General features: G+C 44.8%; 1 protein-coding gene and 1 long non-coding RNA gene across 11 annotated transcripts in view; one reads left to right on the top strand and one right to left on the bottom strand.

The window, feature by feature from the left end:
* The window catches only part of LOC115287769, a 26,045-nt gene continuing 2,903 nt past the window's right edge, over positions 1–23,142 (top strand). For 2 of the 5 annotated variants that reach the window (XR_003906646.1, XR_003906643.1), the window contains exons 1-2: positions 1–186; positions 1,179–1,284. This is a non-coding gene — a long non-coding RNA (uncharacterized LOC115287769). Of the gene's footprint in view, positions 187–1,178; positions 1,285–2,981; positions 5,583–8,383; positions 8,651–16,372; positions 16,537–23,142 lie in introns of those variants that run through there. The other 3 variants (XR_003906648.1, XR_003906647.1, XR_003906651.1) reach the window with 3 other exon arrangements.
* The window catches only part of CASP3 (caspase 3), a 19,427-nt gene continuing 9,792 nt past the window's right edge, over positions 13,508–23,142 (bottom strand). For 3 of the 6 annotated variants that reach the window (XM_029934447.1, XM_029934439.1, XM_029934450.1), the window contains exons 3-7: positions 20,930–21,057; positions 17,753–17,881; positions 17,270–17,445; positions 16,410–16,530; positions 13,508–15,297 (exon numbers count right to left, since the gene is read on the bottom strand). In XM_029934447.1, the coding sequence (XP_029790307.1) occupies positions 15,068–15,297; positions 16,410–16,530; positions 17,270–17,445; positions 17,753–17,881; positions 20,930–21,057 (784 nt within the window). In that variant the 3' untranslated portion in view covers positions 13,508–15,067. Of the gene's footprint in view, positions 15,298–16,409; positions 16,531–17,269; positions 17,446–17,752; positions 17,882–20,929; positions 21,058–21,148; positions 21,300–23,142 lie in introns of those variants that run through there. The other 3 variants (XM_029934468.1, XM_029934459.1, XM_029934479.1) reach the window with 2 other exon arrangements.

Below are 23,142 nucleotides of genomic sequence, written 5' to 3' on the forward strand. Positions count from 1 at the left end.
TACGCTCCCTGTCCCCAAACTGTCCCCTTAGCTGTCAGAACTGAGGTCTTCGTGGCCCCGAGGAGAATCGTTGCAGCGGAAGTAAGAATGAGGGCATTACGTTCTCGAGTTCTGAGGTCTGAAAGCTGAAGCCCACACAGAAGGAGACCCCTGCGTTCCTGCCACTGGGTCACATCCTCTGAGCTGGTAAGGAGAGTGCCAGAGCGAGTCCCCGCTGTGGGCTCCTGCCCATTTCCGGCTCCGAACCCTGAAAGACAAATTCCCACCATCCCCTCCCCTCCATCCGAGCAGCAGTCAGAGGAGCCTCAGACACCGGGCCTGCCCCCCAGGGCTCAGGAGACCAGTGACTACCCTTCCTCTGTGGCCGGAGGGGCAGTTAACTTTGAAGGGTGCAAAACAGGCCACCCCAAAGTATGTCTTTCTAACATAGGATTATTTTGAGTAACTGCAGACACAGGAGAAGCTCTGAAAATGGAAATAGAAGTTACTGTTTTCGCAAGAGAAATTGGCATTTGTTTATCTTTGTTTTATTTGTTTTTCAGAGAGAGAAAGAATGCAAGTGGGGAAGGTGTGTGTGTGTGTGTGTGTGTGTGTGTGTGTGTGTGAGTGAGAGAGAGAGAGAGAGAGAAAGAGAGAGAGAGAGGGGATCCAAAGCGGGCTCTGCACTGACAGCAGCAAGCTTGATGCGGGGATCAAACTCATAAACCGTGAGATCATGACCTGAGCCGAAGTCGGACACTCAACTGACTGAGCCACCCAGGTGCCCCCAGAAATTGGCATTTATAAAGGAAATCTCCACTTGTGTGTCCCCCTCTCTGTACCAAGAAGAGAAGGATGACTTAATCGGAAGAGACTTATTGGTGGAGGAGGGAGAGACTTAAATCTGTATAACAGCCTTCCTGTTGTTACCTTGCTTTTCCTGATAACCTGCCCCCCTCCCACCGTAGCTAGACCACCTCGCCTTTCCTCCTTCCTCCGTCTTTATCTGAAGACGGTATGTGAGCCAGTGGCTGGGGAAGGTATTACCCACTTCTCCCTGGGTATCTTCCATTCATACAGGAGGTACACATGTTAGTAAACTTCTGGGCTTCTTTCTCTTGTTAATCTGACTTTTATGACAGGGCTCTTAGCCAAGAACTCGGAGGTTACAGGGAAAAATCCCCTTTTCTCCCCTACAGGGGCCTCAGGGATTGGAGGACACAGAGTGTCCCAAAGGGAACGCAGAGATCTCGGTGGGCACCGGGGAGAACGAGCGATGCTCAGAGGACAGCCACGTGGGAGGAGGTAAGTCTCAGCGGGACCCACCAGCCTCCTGTGACCATGGAGAACCAGGTGCCTCTAGTCCTCTCATCTCCATGACACGATGCCTCACGAACTCCCAGGCCAGGAGAGAGTCCCAAGCCGGCTGGGTTAACTCGGAATGGATCCGGTTTGCCCTAAAGTGCTGATTTTTCCCCTCCCGAGTAGAACTGAGATTCAGGTGACTTGATTTATTAACGGAGTGCTCCAGTTAATCTGTATACCCACCAAATGGAGGCTGTCCCGGTGACCTGAGCCTCTGCAAGTGCGCATGCGCGTGGACAGACACTCGCCGTCACGGGATCGCTCCGTGCCGTGCTCTCTGGGAGCGATCCCCTCTTTTGTCAAGGGTCCTCCTGCCCTGTACTTCCTCACAGCACATGATTCTTTTTTTTAATTTTTTATAAAGTTTATTGATTTATTTTGAGAGAGAGAGAGAAGGTAGGGGAAGGCGGAGATGGGGAAGGAGAGAGAATCCCAAGCAGGCTCCGTGCTATCCACTCAGAGCCCAACGAAGGGCTCAGACTCTTGAACCATGAGATCATGACCTGGGCTGAAATCAAGAGTTGGATGCTCAGGCGACTGAGCCCCCCAGGTGCCCCTCAAAGGAAATGATTCTTGTACTTGGGGTTAAAGGCGGCTTACAGCAAACTCACGAGTTTATTGCAGTCTGGGTTTTTTAAATGTACACAATTCTAGATCAAAGCCAACTAAGAATTCGAAAGTACAGCTTTCTCTTTCACCTAGAATATTTGCCTTTCTATCTAATCAGCAGCTAAGTTTAGCTGTAGGAGAGGTTAATTTTTAAGACCGCTCTGCGCTTCCTGCTTGGAACCCTGAAAGGGGAGCTCCCACAATACCCCTGTCAGAGCAGCTGCAGGGAAGGCAGCTGGGCAGACATGCTGCCTGTCCCGGCCCCTAACCTTCCCTTGTGGTCTGCCTTTGAGGGGTGCAGTTGGCTTTGAGGGGTGCAAAATTTGACCAACTCTCCCCACGCGCTTTAAAAAGATACCTACTGTTTGTCCACTAGCCTTGGTTGAAGGTCATCCAAAAGATCCTTGTTGGCAAGCAACAATGTGATTCAGCTGATGCTGGTGATCCCTGAATTTATCAAGGTGGGAGGGGCAGAGGGAGAGAGAGAATCTGAAGCAGGCTTCATGCTCAGAGCTGGGGGAGGGGGTGCGGTGGACGATATGGGGCTCAATCTCATGACCATGAGGTCATGACCTGAACTAAAAATCAGGAGTTGGACATTCCACCTACTGAGCCACCCAGGCGCCCCTTGCTAGGATAAAGTTGAAAGATAAAGTGAGGCATATTACATTTTTTAGAGTTTGAGTAGAAACAGATTTGAATCGGCAGCCCCAAATCAGAAGTGGTTAGGAGCCCCATAGGAGCTAAAAGAAAGACTTTCATAGAAAAGACAGAAGCAAAGCAAGGAAATGACTTGATTGGCTGTAGCTTGAGCAGCTGCCTTATTTGGAGAAGTTGGCTGTTTGTGATTGGTGGTCCTTAGGTTTTGATTTCTTAGCCTTGAGGCATGACGGATTAGGTTTGGGTTTGCTTACATAGGCTGTCCTGTCCGGGCATTGGAGTCACCTCCGTCTGAATACCTAACCTTTCAATTCTAGTTGGAAAATATTTTTTTTGTTTTGTTTTGTTTTAACCTCCTGCCTGGCAAGAGGTGAGCTGCAGAGCGCTGAATGGCCCGGCATCAAGATGATCAATTAAGATAAGCCAAAAGGAGAGTAACAGTGGCGCCTTTAAATGCTTCCTGTGATGGCAGGAACGGGGCAGACGGAGGAAAGTACTGGCCCTCCCAGCGTTTGCTTTTCCCCACGGAACAGCGCTGGCACAAACAGGAAGCCGCAGACTAAAGGCTCCTGCCATTTTGTGAAGAGGAGACAGGGGAGTGGTTGGGGGGAGGGGGGGACTGGGAGTGAAAAAAGTGAATGCTGAGTCAGACTGAAAGTAAATGTCTTCCAGAATCCCCTTCCCCCCAAGCCTGGAAGGTGGTCTCTGCAGAGGTGCCTGAAAAATGACTCTGCTATGGGCCCCCAATAAGGAGACCTCCAAATGGAGGCAACGGGGCTAGGAATGCAGATACCTGTAAGAGCATCGCCAGCCAGGAGGGCCTGGGTCTCCCTCCGGACACGCAGTCGATGCACACGGGTACTGTGCATTGATTGGCTTTGTGTGAAGTGCGGTGTGGGGAGATCGGCTTTCCCCCACGCGGTCGGCCACGTAAGGCCTCTGTAATTCCTAATGTTGGGCCTGAGAGACCACACGTGGGGCTGTGACCCGGAGTCAGACTCCCCACCTCTCGGCCGAACTTTCTTATCCACAACCCAAGACCCAACTGGATGTCGGTGGAAAGAGATTTGTGGCAGCACACACAGATCGCAAGTCTGCATATCTTAGGGCCGTTTGAGCATCAGTCTGTCTTCTAAACCCTCATTTGTTCATTCGAGATCTTTCCACATGTACTTCCTGAGAACAGATATATAATACAAGTTTCCTGGATTATCTTGACCTTTGTTACTATGTTCCTTTAAAAACACAACAACGTGAAGAGGCACAGGTTTCTTAGAATGAGTATAAACGGCCCATTTCTCTTCATCACGTATTCCAGTGTTGTGATGTTCACACCCCTGCACACCCACTCACCATGTAACACCTGCGAGGAAATTCCCCCAGAACCAAGGGCACCGCACATGGGTGGTAAGAGCGGTCTGACTTGGCGTCGCCTCCTCTCTTTGTGGTCTGGGTGAAGTCGGCCTGCCCTAGGAGTGGCCAGAAGCAACTGTATACGTTTTAAACTACTGAGTCATCGAGGCTTCCTTTGCTTTCTTTTTTTGACAGATAAATAAGTAGAGCTTAGGAGGCTGTCAGAGGCCACCTAGGAGAAGGCAATTTAGACTTCACACACTCTGGAATTTTCTTGACTTGAAATTTTCTTGTTGAGTTGAAAGGGAGGGAAATAGCTTCTTAACAGGTCTTCCTTGTTTATTTCACCAGCCATCTGACTGACTCCACAAAGGCATGAAATGTGTCTTTCAGTTTTATAGTCCTAGTACCTAGCACAATCCTTGGCAAAGAAATTATGAATATTTCATAAATATCTGTTCAATAACAACTTTCAGGGTGCCTGGGTGGGTGGCTCAGTCTTTTGGGCGACCAATTCTTGATTCAGCTCAGGTCATGATCTCACAGTTCGTGCATTTGAGCTTCATGTAGGGCTCTCTGCTTATTGCATGGAGCTTGCTTCAGATCCTCTGTCTCCCTCTTTCAGGCCCTTTCTGACTCACACTTTCTCTCTCTCTCAAAAATAAACAAACATTAAAAGAAAAACAACTTTAAATTCCCCAGAGATCCTCTGCGGGCTCAGGACTGAATCTGCTAACATGGCTGCCATGGTCATGCGGGGTCTCCCTCGAGGTAGCTGAGCAATCTGGTTCAGTGCGTAGACCCTTATAGCTAGACTTCTGGCTTCAAATCCTGACCCAGCTCCTTCCTTTCATTGTGCCTTTGATCCAGTTACTTCAGTTTCCTCCTTTGTAAACTGGGGCTGTCTCATAAGGTTGATAAGAGCAGAATATGAGTTAATATTTAAAACTACTTAGACTGGGCGGGGGGCATAAAGTTGGGAACTATTTGTGCTGATAAGTAAAGAAAGCAGTTTTCCTAGTTCTCTGGACATTTTCAATGACAGCAAACTGATGGATATCTCACTAACATGCCCTGGTTTTAATTTCATCAGAAAACGTCTCTGTCATTCTGTGTTAACAAATTCTCAGGTCATTCCTACTAGAGGAAAGATATTATTGCCCCCATTTCAGAGAAGGAGAGGCTGCAGTACAGACTGGGGAAGAGTAGCTAGCTAGCTCAGTAGAACTGGCGCTCCCTAACTTATTGAACCCCAACAGAGGAAGTGTAGACGTGGGAGGCAAGCAGAGACAGGGAAGTGCGTATTGAATTGTGACAAGTGTTCTGTGAAACCTATTTCTTAGTCATAGTTTACCCATGAGTGTCACCGGCTGAAAAATGGGTTGTGCACAAACCATAACACCTCTGGAGACAGTGGCACATGTTAACTCAGGATTTCCTGGAATTTAGTTGATGCCGTTGGACATTATGCGATGCTCTCCAGGTCAGGGAGTTCATATCCATGCCGTGATCTGCAGGGACTTTCACATCAGTAGAAGTAGGTAGCCTGAAGGCTCACAGATGAACTTTCATAACAAGCTTCCATTCCGGATATGGATGAGTTTTAAGAAGCAATTTGCGAGGAGAATCTATTACACATGGTTTACAAGTTTTAATGGTTGACTTTAAAGGACTTGAATGTATGATAGTGGCTCTTAGTTGAGCCTGTCTTTCTTTATGTTCTCGTTGGATAAACCAAACAACTGTTTTGGTTCAATCGTCTCAACCTTCCATTCTGCTCTATGCTCGAGGGTGTCTGAGGGGATGGGATGGGACAAGGGAGAGAGCAGGGGTAAATGGGTTCCTAATTTTGTGTGACTGTATACTAATAATAGAAATTTAAATGAAATATAAGTGATATTTGACTCATTTAAACATCAGAGAGATATATCTAGAAAATTCATATTCCATTTCTCATGATAAGATTTTTGAAAAATCTTTTCAGTAGGCTAACAAGTTGATCAATTAGGGATAAAGTACTGAAAGTTAATGGAAGGATGGAGTCTGTCCATTAAACGCAGATTTTAATATTTAAGTCATTAAATTTTGTATCAGCCTGGGTTGGGACAAAGGGTTGTTGAATCAGACCACAGCTGATACGCACAAGCCAGACAAATCTGATTTTTTCCCCCTCCTTCCAGAGTCTCAAGTTCACAGCAGGGTCGGAGAGCCCATGAAGGGGGGAGGGAGAGCAGGAGATGGGGATGGCAGGGTGAGACCGTGCAGGTGCAGAACGAGACTTCAGTGAACAGACTGCCCCTCACCCCAGGGGCAATCCCACTCATGCCTACAGATTTTTAAGTAGTAGAAACTCAGCAGACACCACTTGCAAATTTTATTTTTCAATCCTTTCCATCCGAATTTGCATCACCAACAATGCTTCTGGAGGCCAGTGCTCAAACTAGAGACACGGCAGCGTTGGCTGGAAACAGGGATCTACTATTTCTGTATAGAGCTCTTGATTACATTGTTAGTTTTTAAAAATGTTTAATGTTTTTTTATTTTTGAGAGAGACGGAGCATGAGCTGGGAAGGACGGAGAGAGGGAGACAGAGAATATGAAGCCGGCTCCAGTGTCGGAGCTGTCAGCACAGAGGCTGATGTGGGGCTAGAGCCCACAAACTGTGAGATCATGACCTGAGCTGAAGTTGAACACTTAACCGCTTAACCGGCTGAGCTGCCCAGGCACCCCGATTACATTGTATTCTGATTCAAAATTGGAAACAAATGACAACAATAAACAGACACACACACACACACTAAGGTTTTGAGCAGACTTAGGTTTTTTTAAGCTTTAAATATGAGGAACAGTCTTAGAAAACTTGAAGGCCTAGAAATAAATGCTATAAATGAACAATAGGATCTGGATATATTGTAATAAACTTACTTATTCAGGGGGCGCTGGGTGGCTCAGCCTGTTAAGCTTCTGACTCTTGATTTCGCTAAGGTCATGATCTCACAGTTTGTGAGTTCGAGTCCCACATGGAGCCCTGTCCTGACAGCACAGAGCCTGCTTGGGATTCTCTCTCTGCCTCCTCCATCTGCAGGCACACTCTCAAAATAAACGAACTATACAAAAAGTAATTTGGTCAAGATCACTCAACTATTAGTGGCCTAATAGAGACTGGGGTCCAAATATCCTTGTTCCTGACATCACAGGCAATTACTCTTGATTTGAATCTATGATCTATTATTTCCTAATCCGCTATGTAGTGGACTGAGATCCTCTCACACCAACATTCACTTTTTTTCTCTTGCTCAGGATCAACTGGGAAGTTAGATAAATCTGGAAAGAAATGAAGGCTTGGAATCTTTATTTTATCTATGGAAAGTTCTGGCAAATCACTAATAATGATGACATAGTAATGGTGTACAAGGAAAATTTTTGGTAAAAAGATTTCTGTTAAAAGACAAATCCATGCCATTCTAGTTACTGCTGCTTCTCACTGCCCAAGTCTCATCAAGGAAGGACGTTTTTAAGAGTACAAATTTATTTCAGCTGGCAAGTGGAACTTTATTCTCATGAACTAGAGTAAGAGTAGCATTTCCCAAATGCTACATCGAAGATTCAGATTCTGATCGCAGCATGTATGGGTTTCTCCCCCACCCCATTAAGCAATTCTTAGACACTAGCTAAATAGGTGTTTTCCACTGCAGCTTAATTCTGACAGTATCTACCTGGAGATAGTGTCAGATGGCACAGGTTAAGGGCCCAGGGCTGCAAGACTGCCCCCTCCTCCTTCAGATGAGGCCAACTTCAAGTTCAGATTGTCACCTCTGCTTCCGATGGTGGTCTAGAAATCAGAGATTCCAGTGATCCCTTATGGGTTCCCTTAGTGAGATCCCCTTCTAATGAGTTCCATTAATTAGCTAGAGTGGCTCACAGAACCCAGGCCAACGTTTTATTTACTAGATTACCAATTTTTGGTAAAAGGCTAGAGCTCAGAAACAGCCAGATGGAAGAGATGCCTAGGACAAGGTATAGGGAAGGGACGCAGACTGTCCATGCTCCGTGGGTGCACCATTCTCCCCACATCTCTACGTGTCCACCAACCTGGAAGCTCCCTGAACCCAGTTCTTTGGGGTTTTTATGGAGGCTTTATTACTAGGCATAACTGATTAAAACCTTGGCCAGTGGCGACTGGACTCAGCCTGAAGGTCCTCTCCCTTCCTCCCAGGTCAGGCACAGGACAGGGAGGCCGAAATCCCATGGTTCCCCTGGCAGTGAGCCCCCATCCTTAGGTTACTTGGAGGCTCTCCAAAAGTCATCTCATTGATATATGAAAGGCATCTTTTGTTTATCACTTCGGAAATTCCAAGGTTTTTAGGAGCTCTGTGCCCCAACAGACCAAACATATATCTCTGATTATAAATCACAGGATCACATGGACCACTTCAACCTGCAAGAAGTTTGATCCTGGCAAACCTAGAAGAGTGAAGATGTAGAATGTGTGTGTGTGTGGTGTCTACGTAGATGTGTGTATATAATAAGCACACCACCTGTTCTTGGGAAGTCTTGTCCTTCAATCTGAAATGATGTTCCTCCTTTATCTGGGAGCTGAGGGGGAAATGTTGAGCTGAGTCCAAAAAATGTTATTTGGCAAAAAAAAAAAAAAAAAAGTGGAATTAAAAAAAAGTCATAAAATCACAGGTTTGTGAGCACAACTAAATTTTATCACATTATCTCATTACTATTCCCCCTCACATTGAAGCTCATTTCCGCAAGTCAGGGCCCACCCGGGTGAGGACACACCCACCACCCTCCCCTCGTAGTTCCATGGGACCTTATTTCCAGAACAGTCTGCTTCTTGCTACTCGGTCCTTGTACTCAGTCCCATCATTCTCATGATCAGATTTGCCCCACTTCCCACCCATTCTCTGACCACAGTCTCCCCTCACTTAGTCACACTGTTCCACTACGGGCACTGCCATGGATATTCAGATTTATCAGGCCCACCGGGCTCCGGGCCACTCTTCTTATTCCCTGTATTTACCCCCTTCTGTTTCCAGAGCCCTCTCTAGTTGGTTCAAATCCCATGGTTTGTCAATTCAGTAACTCAGTTTTCAGTATCCTGAAGGCTCTGGCTCCTCTGTATTTTTTCTTTCAAGTTTATTTATTTATTTTGAAAGAGAGGGAGGGAGAAAATCCAAGAACCATGAGATCATGTCCTGAGCCAAAGGCAGACGCTTAACCAACTGAGCCACCCAGGAACCCTCTCTCTCTTTTTTTTTTTTTTAAATAAATGTGGGCAAAGGTCCAAAGCAATACCCAAGCAGCTGAGTGTAACCAGATAAAGTCTTGCCACGGGGCAGGCCGGAGCCGCTGTGGATTCATAATCTCTGGTCTCGAGGACGCCCTCAACACCGCCCAGAGACGTACTCCCTCTCCCACTCTTGACAATGACGGTTTCAAACTCTCCTTACTCTTTCAACCCTTGATCCCACTCTCCCCTCCCTAACTTGGAGCAGAGTCCTTGTCCTCTACCTCACAGGAAGTATAGAGGCTATTATAAAGGAACTTCCGGCCACAAAAACTGTAACCCTGGTTTCATCAGCTCCCCACCTCCCACTTTCCCGTTTAAAAAAAAAAAAAGGCTCCTCTCCTCTTCCCACCACCGCTCAGGTTTACCCTTATTCACTTCCTGCTCTACTCCCTCTGACTCTACCTTGTCCTTCAAAGCCAATTGCTCAAGTTTCTTCTACTTGTCAGTTCCGTTTCTTCATTTCCCACGCATGTATCAGTCCAGTCTACACTGGCTTCTGTCTCCATATTGGTAGAGTCCCCTCTGTTGAGCTCATCTATGACCTCCTGCCACAAATCCAATGCTGTTTAAAATCTTTGTTTTTCTTTCTCTGAATTTTCAGTAGTTCGTCACACTGGCCACTTCCTCTGGAAAGTTTCTTCCTGTGGTTTTCTCAGCCTCAACTGTTCTCCCACCTTTGACTTTGGGGGTCTTTTGTGTCCTTTTCTGGGGGTTCAAATGTTGGAGCTGCCTCTTCCCACGTGTACTCTCCCTGGGTGGTATCTCTAGAAAAAGCACCTGCAAGGCCCTTTCTTGACCTTGTCTACTCTTCCCCCTGTGGACTGTCCTCCTGCCACAGTGGCCCCATTAATGCTCCTTAATCCTGCCAGGTAGAAATCGGTTTTTGGAAATTCTTTGATAAAATCAGAGAATTAGCATTCAACATGCTGGCCAACCATGCTTCCCTCTGAGGCTGTCAGGCCCCCAAGTTTACATTTAAGTCACATAGGGGCCCCTGGGAAGCTCCGTCGGTTGAGAGTCTGACTTCAGCTCAGGTCATGATCTCATCGCTCATGGGTTCGAGCCCCATGTCGGCCTCTGTGCTGACAGCTCAGAGCCTGGAGCCTGTTCAGATTCTGTATCTCCCTCTCTCTCTGCCCCTCCTCCCCACCCTGGCACGTGCATGTGTGTACACACACACACTCTCTCAAAAATAAACGTTTATAATTTTTTTTAAAAAGTCATATAAAACAAAGAATAAGGAGGGGTGCCTGGGTGGCTCAGTCGGTTAAGCCTCTGACTTCGGCTCAGGTCATGATCTCACGTTTGTGGGATCGAGCCCCGTGTCAGTGCTGACAGCTCGCTCAGAACCTGGAGCCTGCTTCCGGTTCTGTGTCTCCCTCTCTCTCTGCCCCTCCCTCTCTCATGCTCTGTCTCTCTCTGTACCAAAAATAAAGAAAACATTAAAAAAATTTTAAAAAAGGCATAAGGAGATCAGACAACGGACTCTTTTAACTCAGACATGCTCCTTAAAAGCTTTTGTACCAAGTTTAAATTTGGTAAGAACATTTTCTTGAAAGGGAAATGCCTGCCTCTCCTGAATATTCCTAAATATCTCAGTTCCTCAGGTCTTTTCATTATTTTTTTTTAATGTTTTTTATTTATTTTTGGGAAAGAGTGTGCAAGTGGGGCGGGGCAGAAAGGGGGGGACAGAATAGCACAAGCGGGCTCCTGGCTCTGCGCTGACAGCAGCCGGCCAGGTGTGGGGCTCAAACTCACAAGCCCTGAAATCACCACCTGAGCCCAAAATCACTTAACTCACTGAGCCACCCAGGCGCCCCTGATTTTTTTTTTAAGTTCCAGGATCGTTAACATCCATGATAGTGTATTAGTTTCAGGTGTAAATTTAGTGATGGGACACGTCTTACATTACTCTGTGCTCATCATGGTAAGTGGACTCTCATCACCCACTTCAGCCCTCCCCCACCACCTCTGCTCTGGTAACCACGTTTGTTCTCTCTAGTTAAGAGTCTGCTTTTTGGTTTATCTTTCCACCACTTTGTTCATTTGTTTCTTGCATTCCTCGTATGAGTGAAATCATATGGTATTTGCTAAGTCTTTTTCATGAGGAGAAAATCAATCAAGAAACTAATATTCGAGTGTGTTCCTTCAACAACAACCAAAAAAACTGATGCAGAGAATTACTTTGGGGTCAAGTTCTAATATTAAGTATGTTATGATTTTGAAACTAATACCTACAGAGTTGGAGGCAAAAAAGAAAGTTAACAGCTAAACAAAACCCCGTAACACGGCTTTTGGGAATCCTCCAGCCCTCCCCGCTGTGCTGATCTGTGTTCTCGTTACTGACACAGCTTTGTGCCATTTCCACCTCCCTTGATTTAATTTCACTTTTGAGGCAGGTGTGAGCGGTGCAATAAAAAGGAGTCATTGATGTCAAGGGGTTTTCAAATGGAGCCGGGGGACCATTGAAGTGGGGCTTCTGCCCCCTCCTCACAGGGTGGGACGTGAACTTCCGAGCTGGGCCGGACAGCACATATTACAGGGACCCCACCTGAACACCCGCAGTGGGGGCGGTAACGAACTTCCGCTCCGTGAGAGCCTTAGCAACAATCGTGGTTAGCCAGGAGTCATCTTCTGCTGTCACCGGTCTTCTGCTGTCACCGCCAATCAAAATGTTTTGCCAAACATACGCAGGCCTGCCCTTTTGTCTTTAATAAGCCCTGACTTGTGTTCCCTGGCGGCGAAAATTTGGGTTGCCATCCAACCTGTGCTCCCAGGTTGCAATTCTGAGACCCAAAATAAATGCTTTTATTTCAAGTTCTGCTTCTTTTCTCCGCTGACATACGTCCCAAACAGTCCAAATGACACAGAAAAGTGAGCACGTGTGAAACCTCACTTCCATCCTGTCTGTGGCCACTATTTACATTTTTGTTAATTGTTTTTTTTTTTAATCTTTCTGATTTTTTTAGGCAAATGCATATTCTTATCTCCCTTCTCCTTTTACACAAAATGCAGCATATTATCTAGAGTGGTCTGGGTTTCATCCTTTTCTACTTAATCTTTACCTATCAGTCGAGGACCCTCCTCATTCCTTCACAGCAGATCACGCCCCATCACGGGGATGTTATCACAGTTTCCACCTGTCTTCTAGGCACTTGGGTTCTGTCGTTTATTTTAACCATGAAAGCAATCTTGTGATGAATACTTGTGCCTATAAATTTGTACATGTACAGATGTATGGGTAGTTTGAGTTTTAAGAAATGAGATTGTTACTTGGAAGAGTAAGTCATTGGCTAGGTGCTGCCGGATTCTCCTCCACAGGGAACGGCACCGTTTTGCACTTCGACCAGTGGGAGAATGTATTTCCTCGTTGCCTCGCCCACAGAACGTTATCAAACTTCAGTTCAGATGTTTGATTTTCTTATTATGATGGGGATTAAGCTCTTTATCTGAGTGTAGGGACATTTGGCCTTTCTTTTTCTGTGAACTGTGTCCACACCCTTGGTCCTTTTTTAACATCTAAAGTTTCTTTAGATAGCAGGGAGATTAGAATGACCTGATTTTCTCAACTCATTACAGAACTATAGCTTTAAAGAGTCTCTAAAGTTATTCATGCCGTCCTCTTTCTTGGAAACAAGAATCTCCTATTCCCTGTTAGGATAACTTAAGTTTTCTGACTTATAACATAATATATGCTTATTACAGAAATACTGGAAGGAATTTAAAACCACACGTTTGTACTTTATTTCTTTAAGTTTGAGACCGAGAGAAAGCACTAGCAGGGGACAGGCAGAGAGAGAGGGAGAGAGATAAACCCAAACAGGCTCCACACTGCCAGTGCGCAGTCCGACGTGAGGCTCACGGGACTTAAATTCACAAGCTGTGAGATCATGACCTGAGCTGATGTTGGACGCTTAACTGACTGAGCCAACCAGGCACCCCAATTTTGTTTTGTTTTTTTTAAATTTAAGTTTATTTGAGAGAGAGAAAGAGAGAGCGAGCAAGCATGGAGGAGGAGGAAGAGAAAGAGGGAGAGAGAATTCCAAGCAGGCTCTGCACGGTCAGCACAGAGCCAGACACGGGGCTCGATTCCACCACCATGGGACCAGAACCTGAGCTGAAACCAAGGGTCAGATGCCCAACCAACTGAGCTACCCAGGCGCTCCTTGGTTAAAGATGTTTTAAACTACAGTTAGTAGCACAGCATCAGACACAACAACAAAAACTTGACCAAGTTGATAATCTTAAGTTAAAATTTATATTTTGAAATAAAAAATCTTAACAAAAGTTTACAAAACAGCCATACAGATACCATTGCATGCTTCACTTACTTTAAAAAAGTTCCATAGGCAAAACAAGGGCTGTCATTTATAAATGTGAATGTCTTTCTTTGAGTAAAGGTAGCTTCTGTTCAGTGTGAGAGAGGGAAGCTGGTGAGAGGCGGTGACGCCAGACGGGGTGGCGGCGGCTCAGGGCCCGCCCGAGTGCCGCTGCCCTGCGCCCTGGGAGGGGGAGCTGGGGTGAGTTGTCCAGGTCTGTGTGCCATGGGCCTTTCATGTCAGAGAATAGGACATGCTTATAACAGGGCCATTTTCTGTGTAGACGTCAACAAAAAATAACATGCGTAAAAACCGTACTATAAAGCGTGCTATGCTTTTGGCTGTGACTTTCACCTTCTTTGGAAAATTTCCAATTCAAAGTTTCTGATTTGGTTTGCTTTCTTGGAGATTCCTGCCCTGGGTGGCGTCCTCCACGTTCACCAGTCCAAACGCGGTGACAAGTCAGCCGTGATCTTTCTGAAGTCGGTCTGTGGCCCTGTTGTCATCCCACAGGCTGTGTCCGCCGTGTGTGCTCAGGTCACACCGTCTCCTAGTTTACCGAGCGCCTGGCGGATGGGTCTATTGCTTCTTCGTTGTGCAGCACTGTTTATTATGCACCTCGTATTTTATTATATTCCTGTAGAATTTCGTCAATTCACGCTGCTATCAGCGTGATGGACAGTTTGAGGTTTTTAGTAACTGCTCGTGGGAGCTGGGCGGGGGGCCCGGGCACAGACATCAGGACTCGGACGCTGCTGGACGAGCTTCCATTAGCACCTCAGGCTTCTAACTGTCTCCCTCCACTGACCTGCATTTAGCCTCACAAGAGCCAACAGAATTTGCTCACACCGCCTCTCTAGCAAAACACTTAGTTTCTTTTTCAATAGCAAACATGACTTTTTGCTGCAAAAGACATGCTCAGGACCAGTATCACAAAACCATGCACTCAAGACAAACGATCTAAAAATACAGTTGACTTATCTCCAATTACCAGTTCTAAAATCAAGTTAGGTCTCTAAGACTTTGACCCTGCCCACAGGTCCCCACATACTAGGGTCTCATTCCACATCAGCAGGTCTGTGGTGTGACAAAAACCAGAGTGCACACTCTTACATGACAGCGTACCAGTACACTCAACTTCCTAACTATAATGTTTGACGTTTTCCATATTTACTTAAAAATCCATAGCACATCATCACTAAAACTTGCTAATTACGAAAGCAGTCAATTTACAAACGTTTCCCCTCACAATGATTGTGCCACTATCCACTTTTATTCATCCCTAATGTGATTTCAACTACCCGATTCTGAGTTTGAGGTAGCCTCATAATTCTGTTGCTATGAAAGTGGCATGTTCCAAAATACCACCTGAAGTATTAGATTAGATCTAAATGAGAGGAAAACAAAGCAGTTACACCATTTCATCACCTGGCCTACAAACTAAAAAAAAAAAAAAAACAAACAAAAAACCCATCCATCTTTAATGATAAAAATACAGTTCTTTTGTGAGCATAGATACAATACACGGAATCTGTTTCTTTCCATGAAAAACGGAGTCAAGAGAAAAGGACTCAAATTCCAGAGCTACCTTTCGGTTCACCCGAGTAAGAATGTGCATGAACTCCAGCTTGTGAGCGTACAGTCTGAGCATCGAACAGAGTGATTGGATGAACCAGGATCCGTCCTTGGAATTTCGCCAGGAGTAGTAACCTACAAGGCAAAATATAACCACAATGCCCTGAGTGTCTCATGTTCTCAATTCATACATCATCATCGAGGAGAAAACAAGCACAAACGTCCTCACGCAGGGCAAGGAAACAGCACTCCGGTGTCAGGGGAAAAAGTGTGCTGCGTGACAGGCAGGAAAGAGTGTGGACCACCGTCCCCGCTGAATTATGGGAGGCCCTCTTCTGCGGGTCCCCCTGCCCGTAGGGAGGGTCCAGGGAACCATTAAGAAGCATGGCGGGGGGGAGCATGGTGTTGCAATCAGATTATTGGCTCAGCCAAGACAGAAGCCGCTCGTGTCCGCACGCACCCACATTCGGGTGTCCTCAGTGTGTCTGCAAGGCACCTGAATGAAGTCTGATCAAGACACTGCAGAGCATTCAAAAACTCCAAAAAAAAAAAAAAGGGTAAAAAATGTATTCATTGTACTTTTTTCAGACTAATTCTTGGATCTACTGCTTCTAATTTTGAAGCACTTTACCTGGAAACATGTCCTGAGGTTAAAAAGAAATCATATTGAGCCTACTTAAAAATGTAACATCATTTAAAAGCACCTCTGTCCTCTATTTCCAAACTTTGTGACACCCTGGGTTAGTTGTATAATAAATAAGGTGCACACTCAATCCATACTTATTTATATACTGACGGGTTTAGCACACCACATTTCTTTTCCCTCATTCTACTTTACCTTCTCAAATGCTGTTCAGGTTTATTTTTATTTCCTATCTTCCAAAGAATTCCTGGAAAACACACCTCTCTCCTATTCCAAGCAGAGGAAGCTCTCATAATCACAACGCATATGACAGCGTGGCCCCTGCTGTGCCCTAGACCAGCTCCCGACGCCCTGTCCTACGTTACGCTATCGTCCGCTGGCTGGAATGAAGCCCGCGACGGCACTGCGCAAACGTGCCTCCTGCTAGGAGCAGATTTTCCAGCCAAACCTGGGAAAGACAACCTTCAGGCACTTCTCTGTAGTTAAGGTTTCTGAAATACAGACCAGCTGCCTGTTTATGAATATCAAAATCCTGACGGCCTTTCGAACGGTTTCTTTGTGTTTAAGCTCTCCCGGTGACGTTTACTGTCTGTACTCTTCTTACCCGGGGCTGTGGAGTACGCGTATAAGAAGTCGGCTTCCACTGGGATTTTCTGACAGGCCATGTCATCCTCAGTGCCGCTGTCGGTCTCAATGCCGCAGTCCAGCTCTGTGCCTCGGCAGGCCTAGAAAGTAAGCACTTACTAAAAAACTTCTGTGTGGGGCACCTGGGGAGCTCAGTGGGTTAAGTGTCCGACTCTTGATTTTGGCTCAGGTCATGATCTCGCTGTGAATTTGAGCTCCTTGTTGGGCTTTGTGCTGACAGTGTGGAGGCTGCTTGGGATTCTCTCTCTCTCTGCCCCTCCCCCTGATCATGCCCGTTCTCCCTCTCAGAATAAACATTTAAAAAATAAAAGACCATGTGTGCACGCACATAACTGTGATTTCTCTAAAAAAATTTTTTGGTAGTGATTATTTTATTTTTGAGAGAGAGAGAGAGAGAAAGAGAGAGTGGGCAAGCAGGGGAGAGGCAGAGAGAGGGAGACACAGGATCGAAACAGGCTCCAGGCTTTGAGCGGTTAGTATAGCGCCTGAGGTGGGGCTCGAACTCATGAACTGTGAGATCATGACCTGAGCTGAAATTGGCGCTCAACTGACTGAGCCACCCAGGTGCCCCTACACACATAACTGTGATTACTAAGAAATGCTGTGTAAAAATGGATGTTAACTATGAAGAATCTTTTTGATAGAAGTCTAAAATGAACATTTATTCTAGATCTTGTAAGTGGCGGTTTAAATGAATAAAAAAGTTACAATAGTTCAGTAGCTTCAGGGGAAAAAAAGTAAATCCATCAGCTAATCCACACATGAGTAAAGTAATTCCTGGTTAATCCTCCATCACCAGGTGATTCAGTGAAAGATTACCTGAATAATGAAAAGTTTGGGTTTGCCGGTCAGACTTCTACAACAATCCCCTCTGAAGAAACTCGTTAATTTTCTCAGGTCAAGAGGTCCATTTGTGCCATAAATGATCCCTTCGTCACCGTGGCTGAGAAGCACGCAAACAAAACTGCTCCTCTTGCTGTGATCTTCTCTAGACACTGGAAAAAATGTTTGCAAGTAAGGAAAATGAAACAAAACCCAGCACAACTTCGTTCACCCGTCTCCTCGGAGACCGCACGGGAGCAAGATGAAGGCGCCTGAAGACGGAACCGACATCACAGAATCCCCACCGGTGCCGACGGCACACCTCACACCTTCCTAGGGCGGTGGCACCACTAACTTTCCTGTTATTTACATACAATGTGGGATCACAAACAGGAAGCCACAGCTCTGGCCCTTTATTATAATCACAGCCACCCGTCACATAAAACCGGACGTGAAGGCGGCCTCTTCGTGGTTCCTTACCGCTGTCCAGCAACGCCACGATTTGTTCGCGGGTCAGGTCGTTCTTATTCCTGACTTCGTATTTCAAGTTTGTGAATGTTTCCCGGAGGTTCGCCGCATCCACATCTGTACCAGACCGAGGTGGCATTCCTGGGAAACAGAAAGGACTATTTAAATTGTATTAAAAAGAAAAAAAGGAGTAATTGCTCTGAATGAACTACGCAGCAAGTCACACAATCCACAACACATTCTTTTCAGCTGCTAAGAAAGCTCAATTACTCTGGTTCTGGAAACACGAAGTCTCTTTAGCTTCTCGGCACAGAGGACACTTCAGATTACAAGCTGCATCAGTGTTCCCGGTCAGGAGATCTTTCACAGCTGCTTAGATAGTGAAAAACACAACCGAAATGCTAACTGGGAGAACACTGGTTAAATACATTATGATTCATTTATATAATGGAATATTGTGTTGCCATTTCTGTAGACAAAATTTTACCATGAGAAATGGTCATTGTATTAAAAAAACCCCTCTGAAACAATAGGATCCCACTTTTGTTTAAAAAAATTATTGAGGTGCCTGGGAGGCTCAGTTGGTTAAGCGTTTGACTTCAGCTCAAGTCATGATCTCACAGTTCGTGGGTTCGGGCCCCGTGTCAGGCTCTGTGCTGACAGCTAGCTCAGAGCCTGGAGGCTGTTTTCAGATTCCCTCTTCATGCTGTCTCTCTTTCTCTCTCTCTCAAAAATAAATATAAACATTCAAAAATTTAAAAAATTAAAACAAAAAAATATGATATATATAACAATATACATAACTCATACACTCAGAGGAACTGGGCTTTTTTAAGTTCCTGGCAATTTTAAGATACATTACTACTTTAATAACATGTATGAATAGAAAAAAAGTCTCCATGTCTGTACCTCCAAAATATGGTTGATACAGTAACTCTGTGTAGTGTGACTATGAGTGATTTTAATGGTTTTCCTTTTGTTACTCTGTTGCTTCTGAAATTTCTATTATGGCCATTATGTAATTTTTATAAAATTAAAATAAGCCTATGAAACTTTTGACTTTGGAGAGGCCGAGGAGACCATGCAGCTGTGTGATAAGGTGAGTGAATTCTGGTAGTAGGTTGAGAGCCATTTAAAAAACTTTTTTAATGTTTATTTATTTTTGAGAGAGAGACGGACAGACAGAAAGAGTGTGAGGAGGGGGTGGGGTGTGGCAGAGAGAGAGGGAGACACAGAATCCGAAGCAGGCTCCAGCCTCTGAGCTGCCAACACAGAGTCCGATGCGGGGCTCGAACCCACAAACACGAGACCATGACCTGAGCCGAAACCAAGAGTTGGACGCTCAGCTGACTGAGCCACCCAGGCACCCCTGTGAGCTACTGAATGGTAGAGCAGAAAGAATGACACTGTCAAGAGATCACTGAGAGGCTGTGACCTTCAAACTTCAAAGCAGAAAAACAGCTCACTCTCACGCTAACGCCAGACTATTGGTTTGTTATTTGTTCTTATGGTTGTTAAAGAAAAGGTTCGACAATGTAAAATCCTACAGGAAGTGGGCATCATAACTGGCAGTGTGAGGCAGAGGATCTGAAGGCGGCATCTCAACTTACAGCCGAAAGCAGTGCGTATCTAGACCCCTACTTCCCGTCACTCCGTCCGTCCTCATTTTTCACAACTAGTCTGACACCGAGTCCCACTTGCCTTTCCTGGCCAGCCTGGCTTCTTCGGGCCATGTTCACCACCACTCTGGCAGATCGCCTCCTAAATTAGCTCTGCGGCTTCTAATTTCTTAAATTAACTATCAATTCTAATGTGATCGATATGCCAATTCAAAGAATGATCACAGCATCAATTTAAAATATAAGTGGAAAAATTGCCCACTCAGATGGTAAATTATACAAATTAAGCAAATGGAATATTATATAATCATTTTAAAAATCTGGAGATGATATAGGAACATGAAAGATGTTTATATTACATTAGGAGGAACACACAGGATACAATACATCTTGCATATTATGAATAAAATTAAGCTCTAAGAGAAACAGGAAAAAAAAATCAAGTACTGCATCAAGGTATTAGCTTTTTAGGATTGTAGGGGATTTTATTTTTTATATTCTCTAAAAATAAAGCCTGAAGTGTATTAGATTGAAGTCGTACCCAGTATAGAGACTGAGAAGATTTGGTGATCAGGCCATGGTGAATCTAAGAGAACAGTTTCAGGGGAGAGGTAGTGGAGAAAACAGATTCAAGAGGGATGGAAAGAAGTGAAAATAGCAAGCTTAAAGTACATGTTTTCAAAATTTAGAGGAGACAAAAATGAGATCAAATCTTACAGAAGCAGGATGAAAGAAAAGTCTCTATCAGAAGGGGCTCTGTCATTTTAAAAAAAAATTTTTTAATGCTTTTTATTTATTTTTGAGAGACAGAGAGAGATAGTGTGAGCAGGGGAGGGTCAGAGAGAGGGAGACACAGAATCCGAAGCAGGCTCCAGGCTCTGAGCTGTCAGCACAGAGCCCGACGTGGGGCTCGAACCCACGAACCGTGAGATCATGACCTGAGCCGAAGCCAGACGCTTAACGACTGAGCCACCCAGGCGCCCCGGGGGTCTGTCATTTTTGTAGGGGAAAAGGAAAAAGTTAGAGCAAATGGAGATACAAACAGGTGAAGGAGTCCTGGAGGTGGATTCAGAGCTCAGGCTGGGGGCGTGGTCAGGCACACAAAGGCCAAGTCCCACCTCTGCTACTAAACTATCATGGGTGTGACTCTGTGTAAGAATTTTAACCTTTCAGCACCTGATAGTGGTTACTTTTCAGGGTTGTTATGCAGATTAAACAAGAGAATACCTATGAGGTGCCCTACACAGTTCCTGGAGCAGAGGGAAAAAATACTACTACTTATTAATTGTTGAATCCTTCCATTAGCATAAAAGAGGGAGCAAGGGGATAAAGAAGTGAGGGCAGAAGAACCAACCCACAGACAGGAGGGCGAGATTATGAGGATGGATAGACGACGGAGAGTTCATAATGTACTGCAGGATGTGTAGGGTCCTGTTCCATCCTTACTTCTTTCAAACAGAAAACGTGTTATCATTTACTAACTAATATCATCAGTTCTATTTTTAAAATTATACCAGATGTAAATGGTACAATATTTGAAGAGGACTAAAAATTAGGTTATGATACATACCAGTACTTTCGTGAAAGTTCTTATTATTAATTATTATACATAAACCCATTTCAGGATAATCCATTTTATAACTGTTGTCCAAGTATATTCCGGAGTCCATTGATTTGCTTCCATGGAAGATCTTTCTGCTTGGAAATCAAACAACAGTTTGCAAAGGTAGAAAGACTGATGCTGCTGTTCACATTAATACAACTTTTATAACACATACAAACAGTTCACCTTTGTTGGATGAATGTCAGGCTGTGTGCTACAGGCCTTTCCTGATTTAAATTTCACGAGAAACCATTTTGCTGATAAGGAAGTGACTGCTGTTAAGAGTATGTAATGTGCAGATACTGTGTCAGGGCCAAGGCCGAGAGCACCTGTTGGACTTTAGAGTTCAGGCTTTCAGTCTCCACATTTTATGTTTTCCTCTAACATTTTATAGAATTTCATCACATATATTTTATGCTTTAAACATTTTAAATCTTGTGACGTTGTGAGTTATTTTACCTTTCGAGGTAAGAGCAACATCTTAAAACTTACCCTGAAATGATAGGAAAGCAACAAAATGCATATATGACTCAAAGCACAATATTTATCACAATTCCTAAATTGTTCCCTAAACGCCATAAGCTAAACAAATTTATAGTTAATACAGAGAATTATTGTTATAAATAACTGGAAAATACTTGTCTGAAGGTTACTTATCCAAAAACCTGTTAACCTCTACCAGGGTCAATAAACTTTTTTTTCCCAAAACAGCCAAATTAAGAATGTGAGGCCTGCAGGTCGTATAGCCTGTTCTGGTGAACGTAGCCCAGGGCAATATGTAAATGAAAGTGTGTGGCTACGTTCCAATAATACTTGACCAAAATAGACAGCAAGCCCGATCCCTGATCTAGCCCAAGAATCAAGAATTACCAGGTCTAGGAACGTCAGTACCTAAAGGGCATGTATTCCTGCCTTTAACTTGAGAGTATTTCACATTACATGCAATGCTAAAAAACATTGTTGGCAAAAGATGAAAATAGTGCATGAGAGCAGTCAAGGTCAGAAAACAACTATATTTAGCTGGCGGAGATGATCCCCATATTTCACAGGTGAGAAAACTAACACTCAGAGAGCTGACTGACCTGTGGGGGGTCATTCAGATAACAGATCCCTGGACTCATTCCCCACCACCGCTGCTGCCGCCTAGGAGGCCGTGCCCCTCTACCCGCAGGACAGCCTGCCTGGGAGGGGCCGCGCCTGGTAAAGAGCAGAGACTCAGAAAGCCAAGGGACCTGAGGATAACTTATCACAGGATAAAAATCACCTAAATCTGTTTTGGGCTCCCATGCAATTTACTATTAAGTTATATTCTAGGGGCGCCTAGGTGGCTCAGTCAGCTAAGCGTCCGACTTTGGCTCAGGTCATGGTCTCACAGTTCTTGAGTCTGAGCCCCACCTCGGGCTCTGTGCTGACAGCTCAGAGCCTAGAGCCTGCTTCAGAATCTGTGTCTCCTTCTCTCCCCTGCTAATGCTCTGTCTCTCAAAAAATGAATAAGAAAACATTAAAAAATTACATTCTCTATGATATGAAAAGGTAGGAAAATGCATATATCATTAAAAAAAAATTCCTAAACCCTCTAAAAGGAGAGTGCACTTCAAACGTTTTTTTTCTAGGAAATCTCCTTAGCGACACAGATACTGTTAAATCTTTATTCGTAGCCAGTTACTAGTTCTGTAATACTTGTTTAGTACTAAAACTACTACTTCCCCGGGTGGTCCAAAATAGTAATATCAGGTCTCAGAAAGAAATTTTAGAATCAAAGTTTCACAAGAGATCGCAAACGGATAATTACGTGAATTAAATTAAGAGTGCTGGAATTTTATCTTTTTCCTTTTGCCAACACCTGTTTATGGGAAACATGAATATGTAAAATATTGCAAAGAGAAAGACAGAAAATCAAAGGGTACAAGGTCATCTAAAACCAAGCCATTCTTCCCCAGACTCAGAACTGGCATTTCATTTTTAGTTTCGGGAACTCACAGATACACCCAAGCCCCCAAACCTCCCCCTAACACAGAAGCTCTCATCCTACAGACGGCTTTAGGAGGGCACAGAAGCATCCAGACTTGCGAGTTCCGCCTCTCCTGTGGGGACCTGCTTCAGGTTGAGGTGCACGAATGTGGGTCAGGCACTGAACCTCCTCTTTCCCCTCATCCTCCCCATGGAAGTCTGATTGAAAG

The sequence above is a fragment of the Suricata suricatta genome, chromosome 1, assembly GCF_006229205.1.
Source record: "Suricata suricatta isolate VVHF042 chromosome 1, meerkat_22Aug2017_6uvM2_HiC, whole genome shotgun sequence".
NCBI classification, from domain to species: domain Eukaryota; kingdom Metazoa; phylum Chordata; class Mammalia; order Carnivora; family Herpestidae; genus Suricata; species Suricata suricatta.